Source organism: Cavia porcellus, unplaced genomic scaffold (genome assembly GCF_034190915.1).
Source record: "Cavia porcellus strain 051 isolate PalLab524CR breed Dunkin Hartley unplaced genomic scaffold, mCavPor4.1 scaffold_1, whole genome shotgun sequence".
NCBI lineage: Eukaryota > Metazoa > Chordata > Mammalia > Rodentia > Caviidae > Cavia > Cavia porcellus.
In genome coordinates, this window is record NW_026947484.1 from 81,441,945 (window position 1) to 81,458,122 (window position 16,178).

General features: G+C 33.8%; 2 protein-coding genes across 4 annotated transcripts in view; one reads left to right on the plus strand and one right to left on the minus strand.

Annotated features, from left to right (window-relative positions):
* Positions 1 to 16,178, plus strand: part of Ric1 (RIC1 homolog, RAB6A GEF complex partner 1) — a 166,025-nt gene that overhangs the window by 116,056 nt on the left and 33,791 nt on the right. For all 3 annotated transcript variants that reach the window (XM_063250756.1, XM_003472180.5, XM_063250760.1), the window contains exons 12-18: positions 622 to 825; positions 5,397 to 5,435; positions 5,734 to 5,844; positions 6,669 to 6,758; positions 7,741 to 7,901; positions 8,898 to 9,036; positions 15,651 to 15,767. In XM_063250756.1, the coding sequence (XP_063106826.1) occupies positions 622 to 825; positions 5,397 to 5,435; positions 5,734 to 5,844; positions 6,669 to 6,758; positions 7,741 to 7,901; positions 8,898 to 9,036; positions 15,651 to 15,767 (861 nt within the window). The remainder of the gene's footprint in view (positions 1 to 621; positions 826 to 5,396; positions 5,436 to 5,733; positions 5,845 to 6,668; positions 6,759 to 7,740; positions 7,902 to 8,897; positions 9,037 to 15,650; positions 15,768 to 16,178) is intronic.
* Positions 9,351 to 16,178, minus strand: part of Ermp1 (endoplasmic reticulum metallopeptidase 1) — a 79,862-nt gene continuing 73,034 nt past the window's right edge. Inside the window, exon 16 of the transcript XR_010048129.1 lies at positions 9,351 to 9,761. The gene's annotated coding sequence lies outside the window, so the exon portion shown is untranslated. The remainder of the gene's footprint in view (positions 9,762 to 16,178) is intronic.

The following is a 16,178-nucleotide window of genomic DNA, read 5'->3' on the forward strand; positions in this document are numbered from 1 at the left end:
GGATTATAGCTAGATGTTTCCCTCACAAACATATTTTTGATCAGGCATGCTTTCTTAAAACCATTTATGTATACTTTTTTTTTTTTTGAGACAGAGCCTTGCTATGTAGTTCAGGTTGACCTTGAACTCACTTTGGAGTCTAGGCCGGTCTCAAACTCACAGCAGTCCTCCTGCCTCAGTCTCCCAAGTGCTGGGATTACAGGCATGTGCCCCCATGCCTGGCTTGATGTATATTTTTTTTGAAACCAATTTGTATACTATAAACAAAAAATAGTTATATTCATTTTTTCAGATATCAGAATCTCTTCATAGCAATGATATTTTAGAGTAGTGAAAAATACTGCTATAGCAGTGATAAACCTGGGTATGATTACAGCTATGTGATAAAACAGACGTTAGCAAAGATTTGATTTTTACTGGGAAATAATCGTTAAAATATTGTCTTTCTATAATACTGCTGAGATTGGAGTAGTCTTTGTTCTCCATAGAGAAAATCAACATTGAGATATACAGCACATTTTCTATAATAGAAATCTTTAGTGTTAATTTTCCCCATCTAATGTTAGATTATTTTTATGTGCTTTGCTTCTTTGCCCCTCTTTTTCCTCATTCTTTATCTAGAGTAACCAAGAGCAGGTGTTGCTTCAGGGAGAGGATCGTTTGTACTTGAACTGTGGAGAGGCCTCACAATCCCAGAGTCCCAGGAATTCCTCAGCACACTGTGAGCATAAGCCCAGGCAGGAAAAGAGCTTATTTGCAGATGGAGGTTTAGAGTCTCAAGGTTTAAGCAATTTACTTGGACATCGGCATTGGCATGTTGTACAGGTAGGTGTTTATTACTTGATTACAAGTAACTCAATCCGTGGTAAAATATCACTTGTATTTTTAATTATGATTCATCCTTTATTTCAGAACCTGAGAATTTTTATTCTTTTTGACTGTCATGTCTGTCCTCCGCTTTTCTGTGTTCTTGTCCTCTTGTTTTCTTCCCACTTGATACAGAGTGTATTTTCACCTGCTTTAAGTCTCTTAATAGTGTCAAAAACTAGGAATTCATTTTGCCCTGAAGATAACTTTATTTTACTTTCAGCCTTTTTTGTGTAGTTTTGTGGATTTGTGTAGGCAAAAGCGTAGTCATTACATGAAAAGTGGAGATACTAACTAGTACCTTGTGCAGCTGACCCTATAATCCTAATTGGGTTACTTTTAGATGAATTGCCTGACAGTGGATCCAAATTATAAACTTGCGATTACTATGGAATTTTGTTATTTATTGTATTATAATGTAATCTTGTCCAAAGTTATTCATTCTCATAACATTTTTAAATTCAAAATTTCTTTTAATCTGACAAATTTGGTATATAACATGGAAATTAATTCTGAATTTTTGCACCAATTAAAATTAACTTGGGACAACCTATAAATAGGAATTTCTTTAAAAAAAAAATAAAACTCACAGACATTAGCTTCAAAGACCTGAATGTTTTCTTTGCCACTTTGATACCAAAGTGCATCAGAGCTTTTTTTTTTTTTTTTTTTTTTTTTGCTGTTTTTTCAGTCAGTTTGTTTCCACAATTCTTTGCCTTCTGGTCTCCATCCTTATACCTTACTAGCTTACTTCAGCTCTCATGTTATTTTTAGTTGGGTTTGAGTAGAGATAATGAAAGACAGAAAAAATACTCATGTGAAAGAGAAGGAGGAATATCTCCTACATTAACTGTGGTATGCACTAAAAGAAAATGTATTTACCGTACATTAATTAAATTCATAGAGTCAAACAATGTACGTACCATTTTATAGTTAGTAACAATTTTTAAATAAATTTGCATCAACTACTTCCTTGACTAAAATTTTCCACTGCTCCCTTCTCTCCTATAGCCATTTCTCTGCTATTTTCATTTCCCCATACTTTGAACTATTCATTCTACACTGACCTAGCATCAATGCCAGTTCTGCCTAGCCAGGTCTGTGTTACCAGAGAGCCAAGTAGAGCAGAGGATCAAAGAAGGTAGGTCTGGAACTCAAAAATCCATCAGGCAATAACAAAATTGAATTTCCTTCCAGCTCAAAAATTCAGTGATTCTTACCCTTCTGTTCACATAAGACAAGCATGTAACATTGATTTTAGGATTTTAAGTACCTTTAATATTTTTGTCATCCTGTTCTAAAGATATGTAGAAAGATAAACTTTTTAAACCTGAGTGTACCCAAGTTTTACAGTTTTCTTGAAAATAGTGCCACACTTGTACTCCCAGAACAATTAAAATTATAAAAGACTCATAGAATTTTTAGCGCTGGAAGGACCTTAGAGTTCATGTAGACCAACTGGATTTTATACATGAGGAAACTGAAGCACAGAGAGGTTATGTGACTTGCCCAGGGTCATCCAGCAGAGTAGAGGCAGACCTATTCTTTACTGTGAACATTAAAGTAAAAGAGCTAATGTATTTCAAAATTTAAATACTAAATGTTGATTCAGTGTAGCTTCTGACCTTAAGCTAAAACTTAGAACTTGTGTGTTTGCACATGTTTTTACTTGGAGTTGCGCTATAGTCTGTTTGCTAGCCCCACAATTGACTGCAGAGTAATGATGGTCTTTCAGCAGGGTGCACTACAGTGTCTATATAATGCTAAAGCTTTGCTTTCCAGGCTTTTTTAGCCAATACTGATGATTCCCTGAAGAAAAATGGGTGCCTGATTCAACGTACTCTTTTTTTTTTTCTAGGATAAGACCACATCTTCCATCAAAGTTGATTTGTGTGTGATATTTTGTATTCTTGTATAGCTTAGAATTTGTCTAATGAGCTCCAGCTAATTCTGCTGTTTCTGTTCCTTGTTTAGAGTACTGGATTTTTGTCTAAGCCTTAACCTCTAGATTTGAAGTCTATGCTAACTGTTCTTCTTTTAGCTAATACTTGTCAGAAGCTATTAATAGAAGCTATTAATAAAGAGTGTTTTTATTTTATCTTTAAATTTTTATTTTTGTGTTTACAAATTTAGAAAGCAATGGGATATAATACGAATTTTTTAAAAAACTAAAAGACCTAGGTTTAGGCTCCATTCCTTCTCAGACTGCCATTTTCTTTACTCCATATTTTGTACAGTGTAAATATTTATTTCTGAAAGGTGAATTAGTTATTATTATCCATTATTCTGTATTGGCTTTATAATATGGCTTTATTTGGAAAAAATAACCTTTGCAAAATGTGAATGAAAAGTATTGTATATTAGGCCCTACTAACAGTGGGTTTTAAGGGCTTTTTCACTTATAAATAATTGACTTTCATCCTACAATATGTGTCAAATGTACCAGGTGTGATATTTGATACACATTTAACTTGCTAGGCAAATGGGTCCCCTCATCTCATCAGTTTCAGCGGGGGAAAAAAACTAGGCAGGAGACAGGATTTTAATACTGTGACTTTAAAAGTCAAAAAGCAGGGCTGAGGATTTAGCTTGGTGGCATAATTGTTGGTGGCATAATTGCCTGCCAAGGGTGAGGTTGTGAGTTCGATTCTCAGTACCAAAAAAAGCTCAAAAAGTAAAAAGTCAGATTCAGGTTAAGTAAGACTGAAAAACCTGTAAACAAGAAGGATGGAGAGTCCCTCTGTACCTTGGCCCTTAAGTTTTCCAGTGATGTGGCATGACTTTTGTGCCCTGAGTGTACATTCTTTTTTTTTTTTTTTTCTGAGTGTGCATTCTTGACCTAAGTGTCTTTGTTCTTCATTAGCTGACTCTCCTTATTTTTGCCATTTTCCATTCTCAGTATTAGGAATAGAGTTCTGACGACATAAATCAGTAGAGGTGACCAACTATGGAAACTACACAATTTTATTCATCTGTATGTTACAACATTTTCAAACCAAAAATCCATGACAAAGCTTTATTTTGTATGAGATGTGTGCATATGCCACACTTGCGTGGTTTTTGATTTTTTTGTTTTCTGTTTTTTTATAAAGCTGGCAGGTTAAAAAAATAAATGGTTTTCTCTTACAATATTCATTAGAATATGATCATTTGATAAGATTTAACTTCTCTTCCTATGTTTAGAAACTCTTTATGTTTAGAATCTAAGATCACAGGTTCCAAATTACCCACATACATGTTTCAGAAGTACTAATGAAATACCAAAGTTTGGGGAAGTTACCAAAGTACCAAATCATGATTCTCCTGCCTCAAACTGTTCAGTGTGGGAATGACAAGAAACTGCTACCACACTCAATGGGTTTTTAATTTGGCTTTTAAAAAAAAAGATGACCATTTTTTGAGTAAATTTGAATAAATTGAAGCTTTTCTTTTTCTAGAAACAGAAGACTTCTTGTATTGTTCTGTTAGTTCATAGCACACTCCTACCAAATGCTCATGAAAAATATTTAAGGTTAGGTATGATGACACATGCCTATAATCCCAGTTATTCAGCAGGTGGAGGGAGAAGGATCAGAAGTTTGAGACCAGCCTGGGCAATTTAGCAAGACGCTATCTCAAAATGAAGTGAAAATAACAAATGTATCTTACGCATTTCTTAAATTCAGTTTCCAGTGTCACAAAAGAATAAATAAACACATGCACATAGGCTAATAGATCAGAGTTTTAATAGAGCTAGAATTTGCTTAATCCACATTGAAATCTCAGACTGAATTAAATGTAAAAGTTTTAATAGAGTGATACAATAACATAATGTAGAAAGATGTAAGATAGGTAACATGGGAAAATACATTTACCACTGATACTACAGATATAGTGGATATAGTATTAGTATTTTGCCATATTAAGATTTTTTATAAATATGTAAAGTGAATACTTCAGTAGAAAAATAGAGCTTAAATACAATCTTACATGTATAGAAGTAAAATAAAAGCTAACTAGTGATTGCTCCTGAACAATAATTTCATTTTGTACTTTGTACATTTTTGTATTATTTAATTGTATAAACATTGCTTCATAATCTGAAAAAATATACAAGTAATAGAATTTCCCTTTCAAAACCAAAACCCTTGCTGAGGCTGGAATTTTATTATGTAAGGTTGTTTGGCTATAGTTCACATCTGCAAACCAAAACTATCCTTCTGCAGAGTTCATGACTATCCTCACTTGTACTTCTCCAAAAATCTTTTGTCGGTCTCTATTTACTAAGTTTAATAATACAAAAAATGAAAACATTGTGGAGGGAAAAAGAGGAAAGTCTGATGTTTACAAACTTTAAATGTTTAAAACATGAGATATGAAATACTGACCCATAAATGGTAAATCCCAAGTACTTTGCTACTGATAGCCCCTATTTGTGTCACCTTAAATATTGTACAGGAAACTGAATCTCTTAACTCTGATAAGTTAATACTTTTAAGTTTAAATATATTTCATAAAGTCTTACCAAACCGATATGTTATTTTCTGTAGATTTCCACCATCTATCTAGAGAGCAATTGGCCTATACGGGTGAGTTGTTTTGTTGGTGTTAACTTCATTGGAATAGCATAGGCTGCATGACGCATTTCTGAGAATTAATGTGTGTATTGATAAAAGTAAAATTTTAATATTTGATGTGTTACATATTACTAGTACTAACATCTATAGTTTTTTCAAATATAACTACTTCAGTTTTAAAATCTGGCATTTTACATTTAATTCACTTAGAAGTATTAATAGTCTATTCACTTTACACAGATTAAGCACCTTATGTGTAATAAAGTAGGTTTGCAAGGACAAGTTCTTCATGTTTTTTTTTTTTAAACAGTTTTCGGCTATTGATAAACTTGGACAGAATATTGCTGTGGTTGGCAAGTTTGGTTTTGCACATTACTCTTTACTCACCAAAAAATGGAAACTTTTTGGAAATATTACTCAGGTTAGTCATTTTCAGATATTTAAAAAACAATTTATCAGTCTAAAATAACTATAATATGATGTAACTATACCTTACATTTACTTTAAAAAACATTATTTACTTATAAAAGGAAATCAAATATAATACATGACATTTTATAATGTCTGAGTGAATTAGATAATTTGGTAAAATATCTGGTATTGAAATAGTAAATTTGTTTTTAATTCTTAGGATTAGTGGCATTCTTTAGCGTGAGGATTTAGTCTTACTTTCAAAGTTGAGTTCATTAACCATATGATAAGAATACATTTCCACAAAATTTTGAGTCAAACCCTGCTTGTCTGTAGTATGAGTATGAATGCTGCTGCCAAAGGCCTATCTAATGGATAGGCAAGATCTTCCATATGGGAGGCAGATACAGGTTCTTAGTAACAGTGCATGACTAATTTCAATTTGTTTGGTGCTGTTAACTGGTTGTGAGGTCATCTGATGAATAAAAATGCGAGAATTTAAACTAAGGTCTTTTGGATGTGGAAATAGTGGAACTATATGGTTCTCAGGTATTTTGAATGATGTATTTGCTTCCTTAGTGAAATATTTATTTCTCATATTGGATATGAATCATTATTAATAAAGGTCCTAGAAGAATAATGGCAGAATTTTCAGTGATAACAAGTAGCTGTAGCTTTGCCTCCGTTTCCTTAGAATAATAATTTAGGGAGAGAAGAGAGTAAAGCAAAAATAATTTGAACTGTCTTTGTCTGCCTTTGGAATATTTTATACTACTTTCTATAATTTCTGGTAACATAATTAAGGTACATACATTTTAAAACTTTTCTTTTAAGGAACAAAATATGATTGTGACTGGTGGCTTAGCCTGGTGGAATGATTTTGTGGTCCTTGCATGTTATAACATTAGTGACCGTCAAGAAGAAGTAAGTTTTATTTAACCCCTCTCAAAGAATAGTTTTATATTTTAGAGTTAATAAGTACTGTTTCATTTTGTATAGAAAGTAGTCTGTTGAAGACTGTTAGGTTTTTTTTTTTTTTAAAGAATCTTACTCTGTAGTTCAGATTGGCCTTGAACTTACTGTATAACCCACGCTGGCCTCCAGCTTCAAGTAGTTCTCTTGCTTCAGCCTCCCAAGTTGTAGGATTACAGTATATGCCACTATGCCTGGCTTGGGACTTCTAGGATAACCTTTTCTAAGGATTTTTAGCTGTTAAATATTCTCTATAAAAGTTTGGTAATAAAAAATAATTAAGCAGGCATGATAGTACATGCCTGCAATCCCAGAATTCAGGAGTCTTGAGACAGGAGAATTGCTGTGAGTTCGAGACCAGTGTTGGCTAGATAAGGGAGTTCAAAGCCAGCCTGCGTTACATAGCAAGACCCTGTCTCAAACATAAATGCATGCATACATACATATAAGTTTGTAAGAATGGCTGTTCTTGAGCCAAGTGTGGTGGTACGTGCATGTAATCTCAGCACCCAGGCCGAGGCAGAACTCCTGTGAGTTCAAAACTAGGTTAGGCTACATAGTGAGTTCAAGGCCAGGATGGACTACATACATAGTGAGACCTTGCTCAAAAAAAAAAAAGACTGGTTTTAAAGATAGATTTATGAACTTGATTTATATGTTTACTTTCAGAAATATTTTATCTTACTAGGTTTAAATATGCAATTAAAAGAAATGTTGCTTAACAGTTACAATTTTGAGCACTTTGTCTAGGTTATTTGTAAAATGAACCTAGCTTCCCAAATATAAACATAAAGCATTTATTACTAAAAGATTTAAATAGCTCTTAATTCTTAATACAGAGGTCAAGTGTCAGTAGTAAAAAGTTTGACTAAAGTATTTAGTCATCCCTGATAGATATCTTATTTTTATGATTTTTCTTTATTTTCTTCTTCAGCTCAGAGTATACTTGCGAACATCAAATTTGGACAATGCCTTTGCTCATGTCACCAAGGCACAAGCAGAAACATTACTGCTTAGTGTCTTCCGGGACATGGTAATAGTATTTAGAGCAGACTGTTCTATATGTCTTTATAGTATTGAAAGAAAATCTGATGGGTAAGTTATAGCATGGAAATGACTTTTTGCTCTTGTTTTTCATGTTTCCTTTGTTGGTTTTGTTTTCTCAAAACAGTTTTTCCAGCTTTTATTTAGTTTCCCCTTCTTAGAAGTCAAATGTAAGAAGTTGTAATTAGTGATGTCTATGTAATAGCCATGAAAAAAAGAGAAGAAAAAAAATCACCTACACTGAGTTCCTCAGCTAATCTTCTTGGATTCATTTGAGGGGAAAAAAGTGAGGAAAAGAAAATTTGATTTTTGTCTGAGGTGTAAGTCCTTAGATACTGAATTTTTCCACAATCTTGAAATCAGTAGCTAATAAATATCCTAATGTTCCAGACACTTAGAGAAACTTGAAGGAATTCTATAGCTTTAAGGCCTTAGGAAACATTTCCCAGACTCCTGTATTTCCTATATAAATATATTTACTATGTAAATATTTCTATATTTATGTAGTAATAGATGGCTAGAGTCTACAGCACAAAAAACCAAAACTCCTGTCTGCTCTGCTGTATATGGCCTTAAGTTCTTCTTAGCACCTAGTTGACTGGAAGCTGTTAGACCACACCTCTTGAGTTTTGTTTTGTTCTAGCCATAAACTATGCATTTGCTGAAGTAGCATAGTGAGTGGGGAGTAATGCAGAGAATATTAAAACATATTAGTAGCCTCAGTAACTAAACTTTCATCCTTCTCAGTCAACTAGGTTTTTTTCCCTTTAAATATTTCTGTTCTTGTGTCTTCCTCAGTTGTTCTTTTATTTTTATTTTTTCTTCTTTTCAATATTTTATTCCCCTTCTTTTCCTTACCCCCATGTGTTCTTTGGGTTCCTTAACCTAGGTAATCCTGATCAAAGGATATTTAGACAGGAGAGGATAGTAAGTAGAAGGCATTTGGGTTTGTCATAGTCATGGAGATTAATTGCATTAGAAACAAAAAAGAGAGAAAATAATGGTTAGAATTGTTTTTGACTATGGGGGTTTCTTTTGTTTTTACAGTTCAAATACTACTGCTGGTATTCATGTTCTCCAGGAGGTCTCCATGTCACGCTACATTCCTCACCCTTTCCTAGTAGTATCTGTCACTCTGACATCTGTGAGTACAGAGAATGGAATCACCTTGAAAATGCCACAGCAGGTACCATACCATTATCCAGGTCTTAGTATTTTAAGGTGGTGGTTGGAACTAGTTGGATAGCAAATGAATACTACCTATCTATCTAGAACGTACTTTGTATGAAGATGTTGGGTTGCAGTGGCAAACTAAACAGACATGGTTTCTGCTCAATTTTAAATAATTATAATGGTTTTTGTTATGCATATACCAAAAACCTAGTATATTCTGAAACATGTGGAATGAGTGGAGAATATTTAAGCAAAGATGAGGAATTTGAGGTAGAGGGACGAGTAATGCCAAGGCTCTTGTAGGCAAGAGAGAACATGACACACTCAGGGAGTTGGAAGAATTTTATTTAGAGTACTGGAACATTGGGTATGGTAGTCTAAACTTTCCAAAGTCCTTTAAAGCAGATATTAGCTCTAAACTTGGTAAGTTGAACAGGAAAATAAACTGCAGAAAGGCCAAACTTTACAAAAGGAGAACAGGTAAGAGGCCACTGTACTGATCAAGGTAAATGGTATTAGTAGCTCAAACTTGACCAGTGACAAAGGAAATGAAGTAAATGAATATAGAATTCAAGGATTCCATAATTATTTATCAGAAGAGAGAGAGTACAGTCCCATAGTTTCAGGATGAAATAACCAAGTGTGTAATAGTGCCTCCATGATCCAGGTTGTAGACTTCCTAAGTCAGAGCTCCTTCTGTTATTCCATTGGTTTTCAATTTTCATGTCAACTGGGAGCCTGTTGTCAAAAGAAAATTGTATGTAGATTTTGTTTCCCCTGTTGACCCTGTCTTTTTATTCTTAAGTATTTCCGTTAAACCTCAGCATTCCATATAATTATGGAGAATTTAACTACTTAATAAAAGAGCGTCTTCCATTTCAGTTGTAATTGTTATAAGCAGTTATTAATAAGGATCACATATCTGATTTATACCAGCATATCCCATTTTTCTGTTCTTTGGATCAAAACATAATAAGTTATTGTTTTCCACAAGATGACCCTTAAAATATTTGCAGACAGTTATTATTCTTCAGCTTCCCTTTCTTGCCTCATTCCTTTCTCTGAGTCTTCTCTTCTGCATACCAGATAATTCCTATATCTTCAGTTATCTCATGTAATATTTGTTCTAGATTCCTTCATTGTTTTCTATAGATGCCCTTTTTTTTCCCTTTGTTTGTTTGTTTTTGTACCAGGAATCAAACTCACAATCTTGCACATGCCAGCCAGGTGCCTTGCCGCTGAGCTACACCCCTGGCCCTTATAGATGCACTTTTGTTTCCTTCCTTAACATATGGCTGTTCTTTACTCTGCAGATTATATTTCTACCTGATAGCCAGGTAGTCCTTAACTGATAGGACAAAGTTTAACCAGAAGTCTAAATAAAAGACATACAAGGAATGTAAGAAGTAAACAATCACTATTTTAAAATCCTGAAGAAATAACTGATTCAGCAGTGATTATTACTGGATGGAACTTTACAGTGACAGGATCGGGTTGTCATAGCAAGCCTTATTAATCATCACTAAAAGTACAAAAGCCATATTGGCTGTCTTGAAAAATCATTGTGAAAAACATTAACCCTAAATCAAATCAAATATGTAGTTATCTTCCATTCACAGAGATATAGATAGAAGATGAGTCTAAATATTTATATATTGCAAAGCAGCAAAATGCAGGACTTTCTGTGAGATAGCTGTAAGTTAATTACATGAGCGGAAGGACAGACTGCTACATCAAATAAGCTTTAAAGTTGTGACAACCAAATGCAATGGATAAGCTAGTTTGTGAAGAAAAATGATAACTGCTATAGTGTAAAACAAATGAAAAGAATCATTTGTATCTTCATAAAAAAGACACTGGTAAACTAATTAGGGATATTTAAATATGCATTGAGAGATAAAGAATAATAATTAACATTATATTAAGGAAATATACACATACTTTAGGAATGAATATTAAATATATGAAGATTAAATGTCCTGATATTTTAGAGTTTTCATAAAGGGACTTTTTATACCGTAGAATCAGTGGGTAATCAATGGTGTTAGTAGCATTGTGCACCCCATTTTAGGAAAGAGGAAAGGATTTAGTGAAGAACAGATAAAGAATTCACTTCAAATGGGAGTTAAATGGATTGGAAAACCAAAACCATGTTGGAATACAGTACTACAACAAAGCAAGTGTTGATTTAATAATAAAAATTTAAGTAGTATCTTTGAGAATTATCATGATATAATAATAAAAAAGTTAAAAAATTACTCTCTGTGAAAATTACTCAAAAATTGGATAGCTTTTCTCATGAAAGAGTGAGTACCCTGTTGCATACTTGAACAGAGAATCGCTTGCCAGGGAGTTTCTAAACTTAAAGAGATTGTGTTTCGAATTCCTTTAGACAGAGTTTTGAGTATTCAGGTAACTCATGCTTCTTCTAAAAACTTACGTTAAGTTTCCTAAGAGTGCTATTAATTACTTATAGTATTAGTAAAAATACTGATTAAGTAAATGCTAATAATATTCTTTAAATTAAAAGGTTTTCTTAGAAAAGGAGTTGGAGATTGAACTAGGGCCTTTGCATTCAGCTAAATTCCCAGCCTTTTTAAGTTTATTTTGAGACAGGATCTCACTGAGTTACTAACCCCTTGCTGGGCTCAAACTTGTGATCATCCTACTTCAGTCTCAGTCTCCCAGATTGCTGGGATTATAGGCTTCTTTTCTTTTCTCCTTTCCTTTCCTTTCCTTTTCTTTTCTTTTCCTTTCCTTTCCTTTCCTTTTCTTTCCTTTCCTCTCCTCTTTTTTTTTCTTTTTTTAAAAGAAGTGTGTGAAGTACAGTGGGGAAATCCATGATTTGATTTGATTGATTTTTTATTGATTGATTGATTGATTGTCTTTTTGAGACAAGGTCTTGCTCTGCAGTTCAGGCTGGCCTTGGGCTCACTTTGTAGCCCAGGTTGGTCTCAAACTTGCAACAGCCCTCCTGTCTTGGCCTCCCGAGTGCTGAGATTACAGGCATATGTTATCACACCTAGCTATGATTTTAAAATTTAAGATACTCAGTATGAATGTTAGTCTCTAGTGAATTTAGTAAGTGCTTTCAAGATCTTTGAAGTGTTTGAGGAATTGGTCTATATGCCAGTTTCCAGATGGCCATCCTTTTTTTTTTTCCTGGTACTGAGGATTAAACTCATGACCTTGCACTTGCCAAGCAGGCACTTCTACTGAGCTAAACCCCCAGCCCCAGCGATACTATCTTGATTGATGTTTGCATGCTTGTTTTTGTCTTTTCTGTGTCATCTAGCAATATTTTACTGTTAAGTGTCTGACTCTTAACAGTCTTACGCATCTTATAATTTCCATGTGTCCTTCACAGATCTCCAACTTACGCTAGTTTTTTGTGTTACAGAAAAGCATCCAAATTTTAGTTTCACTGATTTATATGCAGTGCTTTACAGAACCTAAAAGCCTTTAGCAAGAACATTTTACATAACTGAGCATTTTACAACTAGATTACGTAGAATAGCTGCTTTTTTTCCCTAATTAAATCATAAATGATACTGGCAACTTAAATTTGTTCAGCAAGCAAGTATCAAAGCCTGAGGCATGATCTCACATCTTCAGAAAACTCTTCTTCTTTGATTTATATGGCATTGTGCTTCCTTCTTTCAGTTCTTGCCTTAAAAGCTCAGTGACCCTCTCTGCCCTTTTTGCTCTGTTCAACCCAGTAAACTGAGAAAAGTCATCCCTTTCATTCCATTTACAAACCTCACTCATATCCTTATAATGATGGCCTATTCATCTTGATTCATCATTCAAAGCGCTTCTATTTGAAAGTCTTAAGGTTTTTTCTATTGTAATTGGAGAAGGCTAAATGCTTTTGCTTCCCAGATTTCTCTTCCTAACTTGTTTTGTTGATCACTTCAGCTTCTGTAGTACTGCATTCGATACCTTGAAATCATCTTTTGTTTCTGTTTTTCTAGCTTCATAGCAATAAATTCTCTCCCACACCTCCCATCCCCCCATAAAATGTTCAGCTGGGCATGGTGGTGCATGCTTGTAATCTCAGCACTCTAGAAAGCCAAGATAAGGACTGTAAGTTTGAATTTAAGGTAGGCAACTTAATAGCTTAGCAAAACCCTCTCAAAACAACTAAAAAAGGGATGGGAGTATAGCTCAGTGCAAAGGCCCTGGATTCAGTCCCTACCCAGTACACAAAATCAGTCCATCAAAATCCTTTTCCTCTTTATAGGTAAAAATTACTTGATACCTAAGATTTACTTTAAAATAATGTTTCTCATAGTTTAATGTGCATAATTGTTTGAGTAATAAGATTCAAGAGGAAATTACTATATCAGGCTCTCTAATATACTTTGAAGTAATAGCTTCCTTATTCAAGAATCATACATAAAGCCAGGGCTATAGCCCGGCGGCACAGTGCCTGCCTGGCAAGGCTGAAGTCCTGAGTTCAATTCCTGGTATCAAAAAAAAAACAAGAAAAAAAAGTTGCTCGTTTCCTTTTTTTTTTAACTTGGCTGCTTCCCAACCCTCCTTCAAAGTCTCTTGCCATCCAGCTAAGTTATCATTGTATCCCTAAGTTTAACCAGGTTGTTCTTACTTTGCCAGAAGATGTGGTTTTTTTTCAACTTCTATTTTTATGATATGATTGCAGCACATAATGGATTACTTTCCTCCGGTGAAGCTAGTTTATATGCATAGCACATCTTTTTTTTTTTTTTTATTCCCTTTTGCAAAAGATCTGTCTCCCTGTTTCCTATTGCCTATTTTTTATTTTGATCTATTTTATTTTTTGGGTTTCTCATATAAGAGACACAAGTCCATTATGTATAAATATCTCATTTTCTTTATTCATTCATCTGTTGATGGACATATGGGGTGCTTCCAAGATTTAGCTATTAAGAATTGTCCTACAATCATGAGTATGCATGCATCAGCATGACTTAATTTTATCATGAAGGGGTCAAATGGAGTTTCTATTTGCAGTTTCGTGAGAACTTTCCATACTGCTTTCCATGGTGGTGGTACTAATTTATATTCCTAACATCCATGCAGAATGGTTTCTTTTTTCCCAGAAGCCTTGAAAGCATTTATTATTTTGTTTCTTGGTAACAGTCATTCTTTTGGCAGTAAGATGTAATATAAGTGTGTTAATTTGAATTTCTCTAATGGCCAGAAATGTTGAACATTTTTTCATGTTTTAGCTATTTGTACTTCTCTTGAGAAGTGTCTATGTCAGTTGCCCATTATTTGATTGAATTTTTTATTTTGGGAAGTCTAATTTCTTTGAGTACTTTATATATTCTAGATACTAGTTCTTTATATGAGGAATAGCTGGCAAAAGCTTATTCCCATTCTGTAGATTGCCTGTTCACTCTGTTGGTTGTTTCCTCCACTGTACAGAAACTTTTTAATTGGATGTGATCCCATTTGTTGGTTCTTGATATTATTTTTTGTACAAGTAGGGTTCTATTCAGAAAGTCTTTGCCTATACCTGTGTCTTTAAGAGTTTTACTTATCTTACCTTCCAGGAGATTTTTTCTGTTTCAGTATTTCGACCTTTGATCCATTTTGATTTTAGTGTAATACATCATGAGAGACATGAGTCTAGATTCAATCATCTGCATGTGAGTAGTTAGTATTTCCTGCATTTTATGTATTTGATGACTTTTGTCAACGATCAGATAGTTAAATATACCTGGAGTTATTTCTATGTCCTCTGTTCTGTTTCTGATTTTAGAGGAAAAGCTTTCAGAGTTTCCCCATTTACTATGATATTGACAGTAAGTTTGTCATAAATGGCATTTATCAGATTGAAATATGGTCACTCTTAAACCTATTTTATTCAGAGTTTTAATCATGACTGGATGTTGGATTTTGTCAAAGGCTTTGTTGCCTTTACTGAGATAGTCATGTGATTTTTGTTCTTGCTTCTGTTTATGCATTATATTTATCTTATTTGTTGAACCATCTTTGCATGCCTAGAAACCTACTGGGTCATTGTGTATGATCTTTTTGATGATCTGTTGCATTCTGTTAGAGTACAGTGGTACCTTGGTTCACAAATGCTTTTGTTTGCAGTTTGGTTTGCAAAAAAAAAGAAGCATTTGGCAAAATTTTGTTTTTGTTAGCAAATTCTACCTCATGCCTCCATAGCCATCTTTCCCACACAAACACAAATGTAGCCACCTTTTCCAAAATTGTAGAACAAAATCTTTCTTTAAGGGTGTTTCTCATCTGTGTTCATTAAGAAGATTGCCCTGTAGTTCTCTTTTCTTCTTAATCTCCCAAGTCCTACTTTACCCTATAGACTTTTTCTTAGCTATGCCAGCCAGTAAAATAATCTCTTGTATTTTATGCAATTCTGACATTCTCTTGGTTTTTCCAGGATGATTCAGCTCTACCCTCAATTTTATCGTCACCAGTTTTGCTCATTAATTGCATTACGTGTTAAAGCTTTGTTGTACTCTAGCCAAAAAACTCTGAATTTTTGCAGAACCTAAAATGGCTGTACAACTTCAGTAACTATTGTAGATTATTTAATTTATAAATCTTTTGGAGTTTGCTAAAAATGTATCTGTAAATTAGTAAATCTAATTTCTTTTTCTGAAATTTCAGGTTCGTGATGCAGAGAGCATTATGTTGAACCTTGCTGGACAGCTCATCATGATGCAGAGGGACAGGTCTGGCCCTCAAATTCGGGACAAGGACAATAACCCCAACCAAAGGAAACTTGTGAGTACAGTCCAAGTCATTTCAGACATTAAGTTATAAGATTAGGTTGACAAGTAAAACAATTTAAGCAAAGTAATGCCTTAAGATTTAGAAACTCAGAAAGTACATGAAATTCATTTTAAGCCTTTGGCTGTAATGCTAAAGTGTCAAAGATAAGATCTCAGAATAATAAAACATCCTGTAGTCCAGATGTTAACAGCTTAGACGTTAGTTATAAATTGTAATGGGGAAAACAAGGATTGGTGATGTTCACAGGATTTCTTTATTGATTTCTTGTTTTTAGATTTAAATGTATTTACTTTGAAAGGCAAAAAACTGTTATTAACTCTAAATTAGTTTTTTTTCCTCAGAAATTGTACTGTCATTTTGAAAAACACAGTAAACTAGTATTTAGGAACTTAAGAACCTATA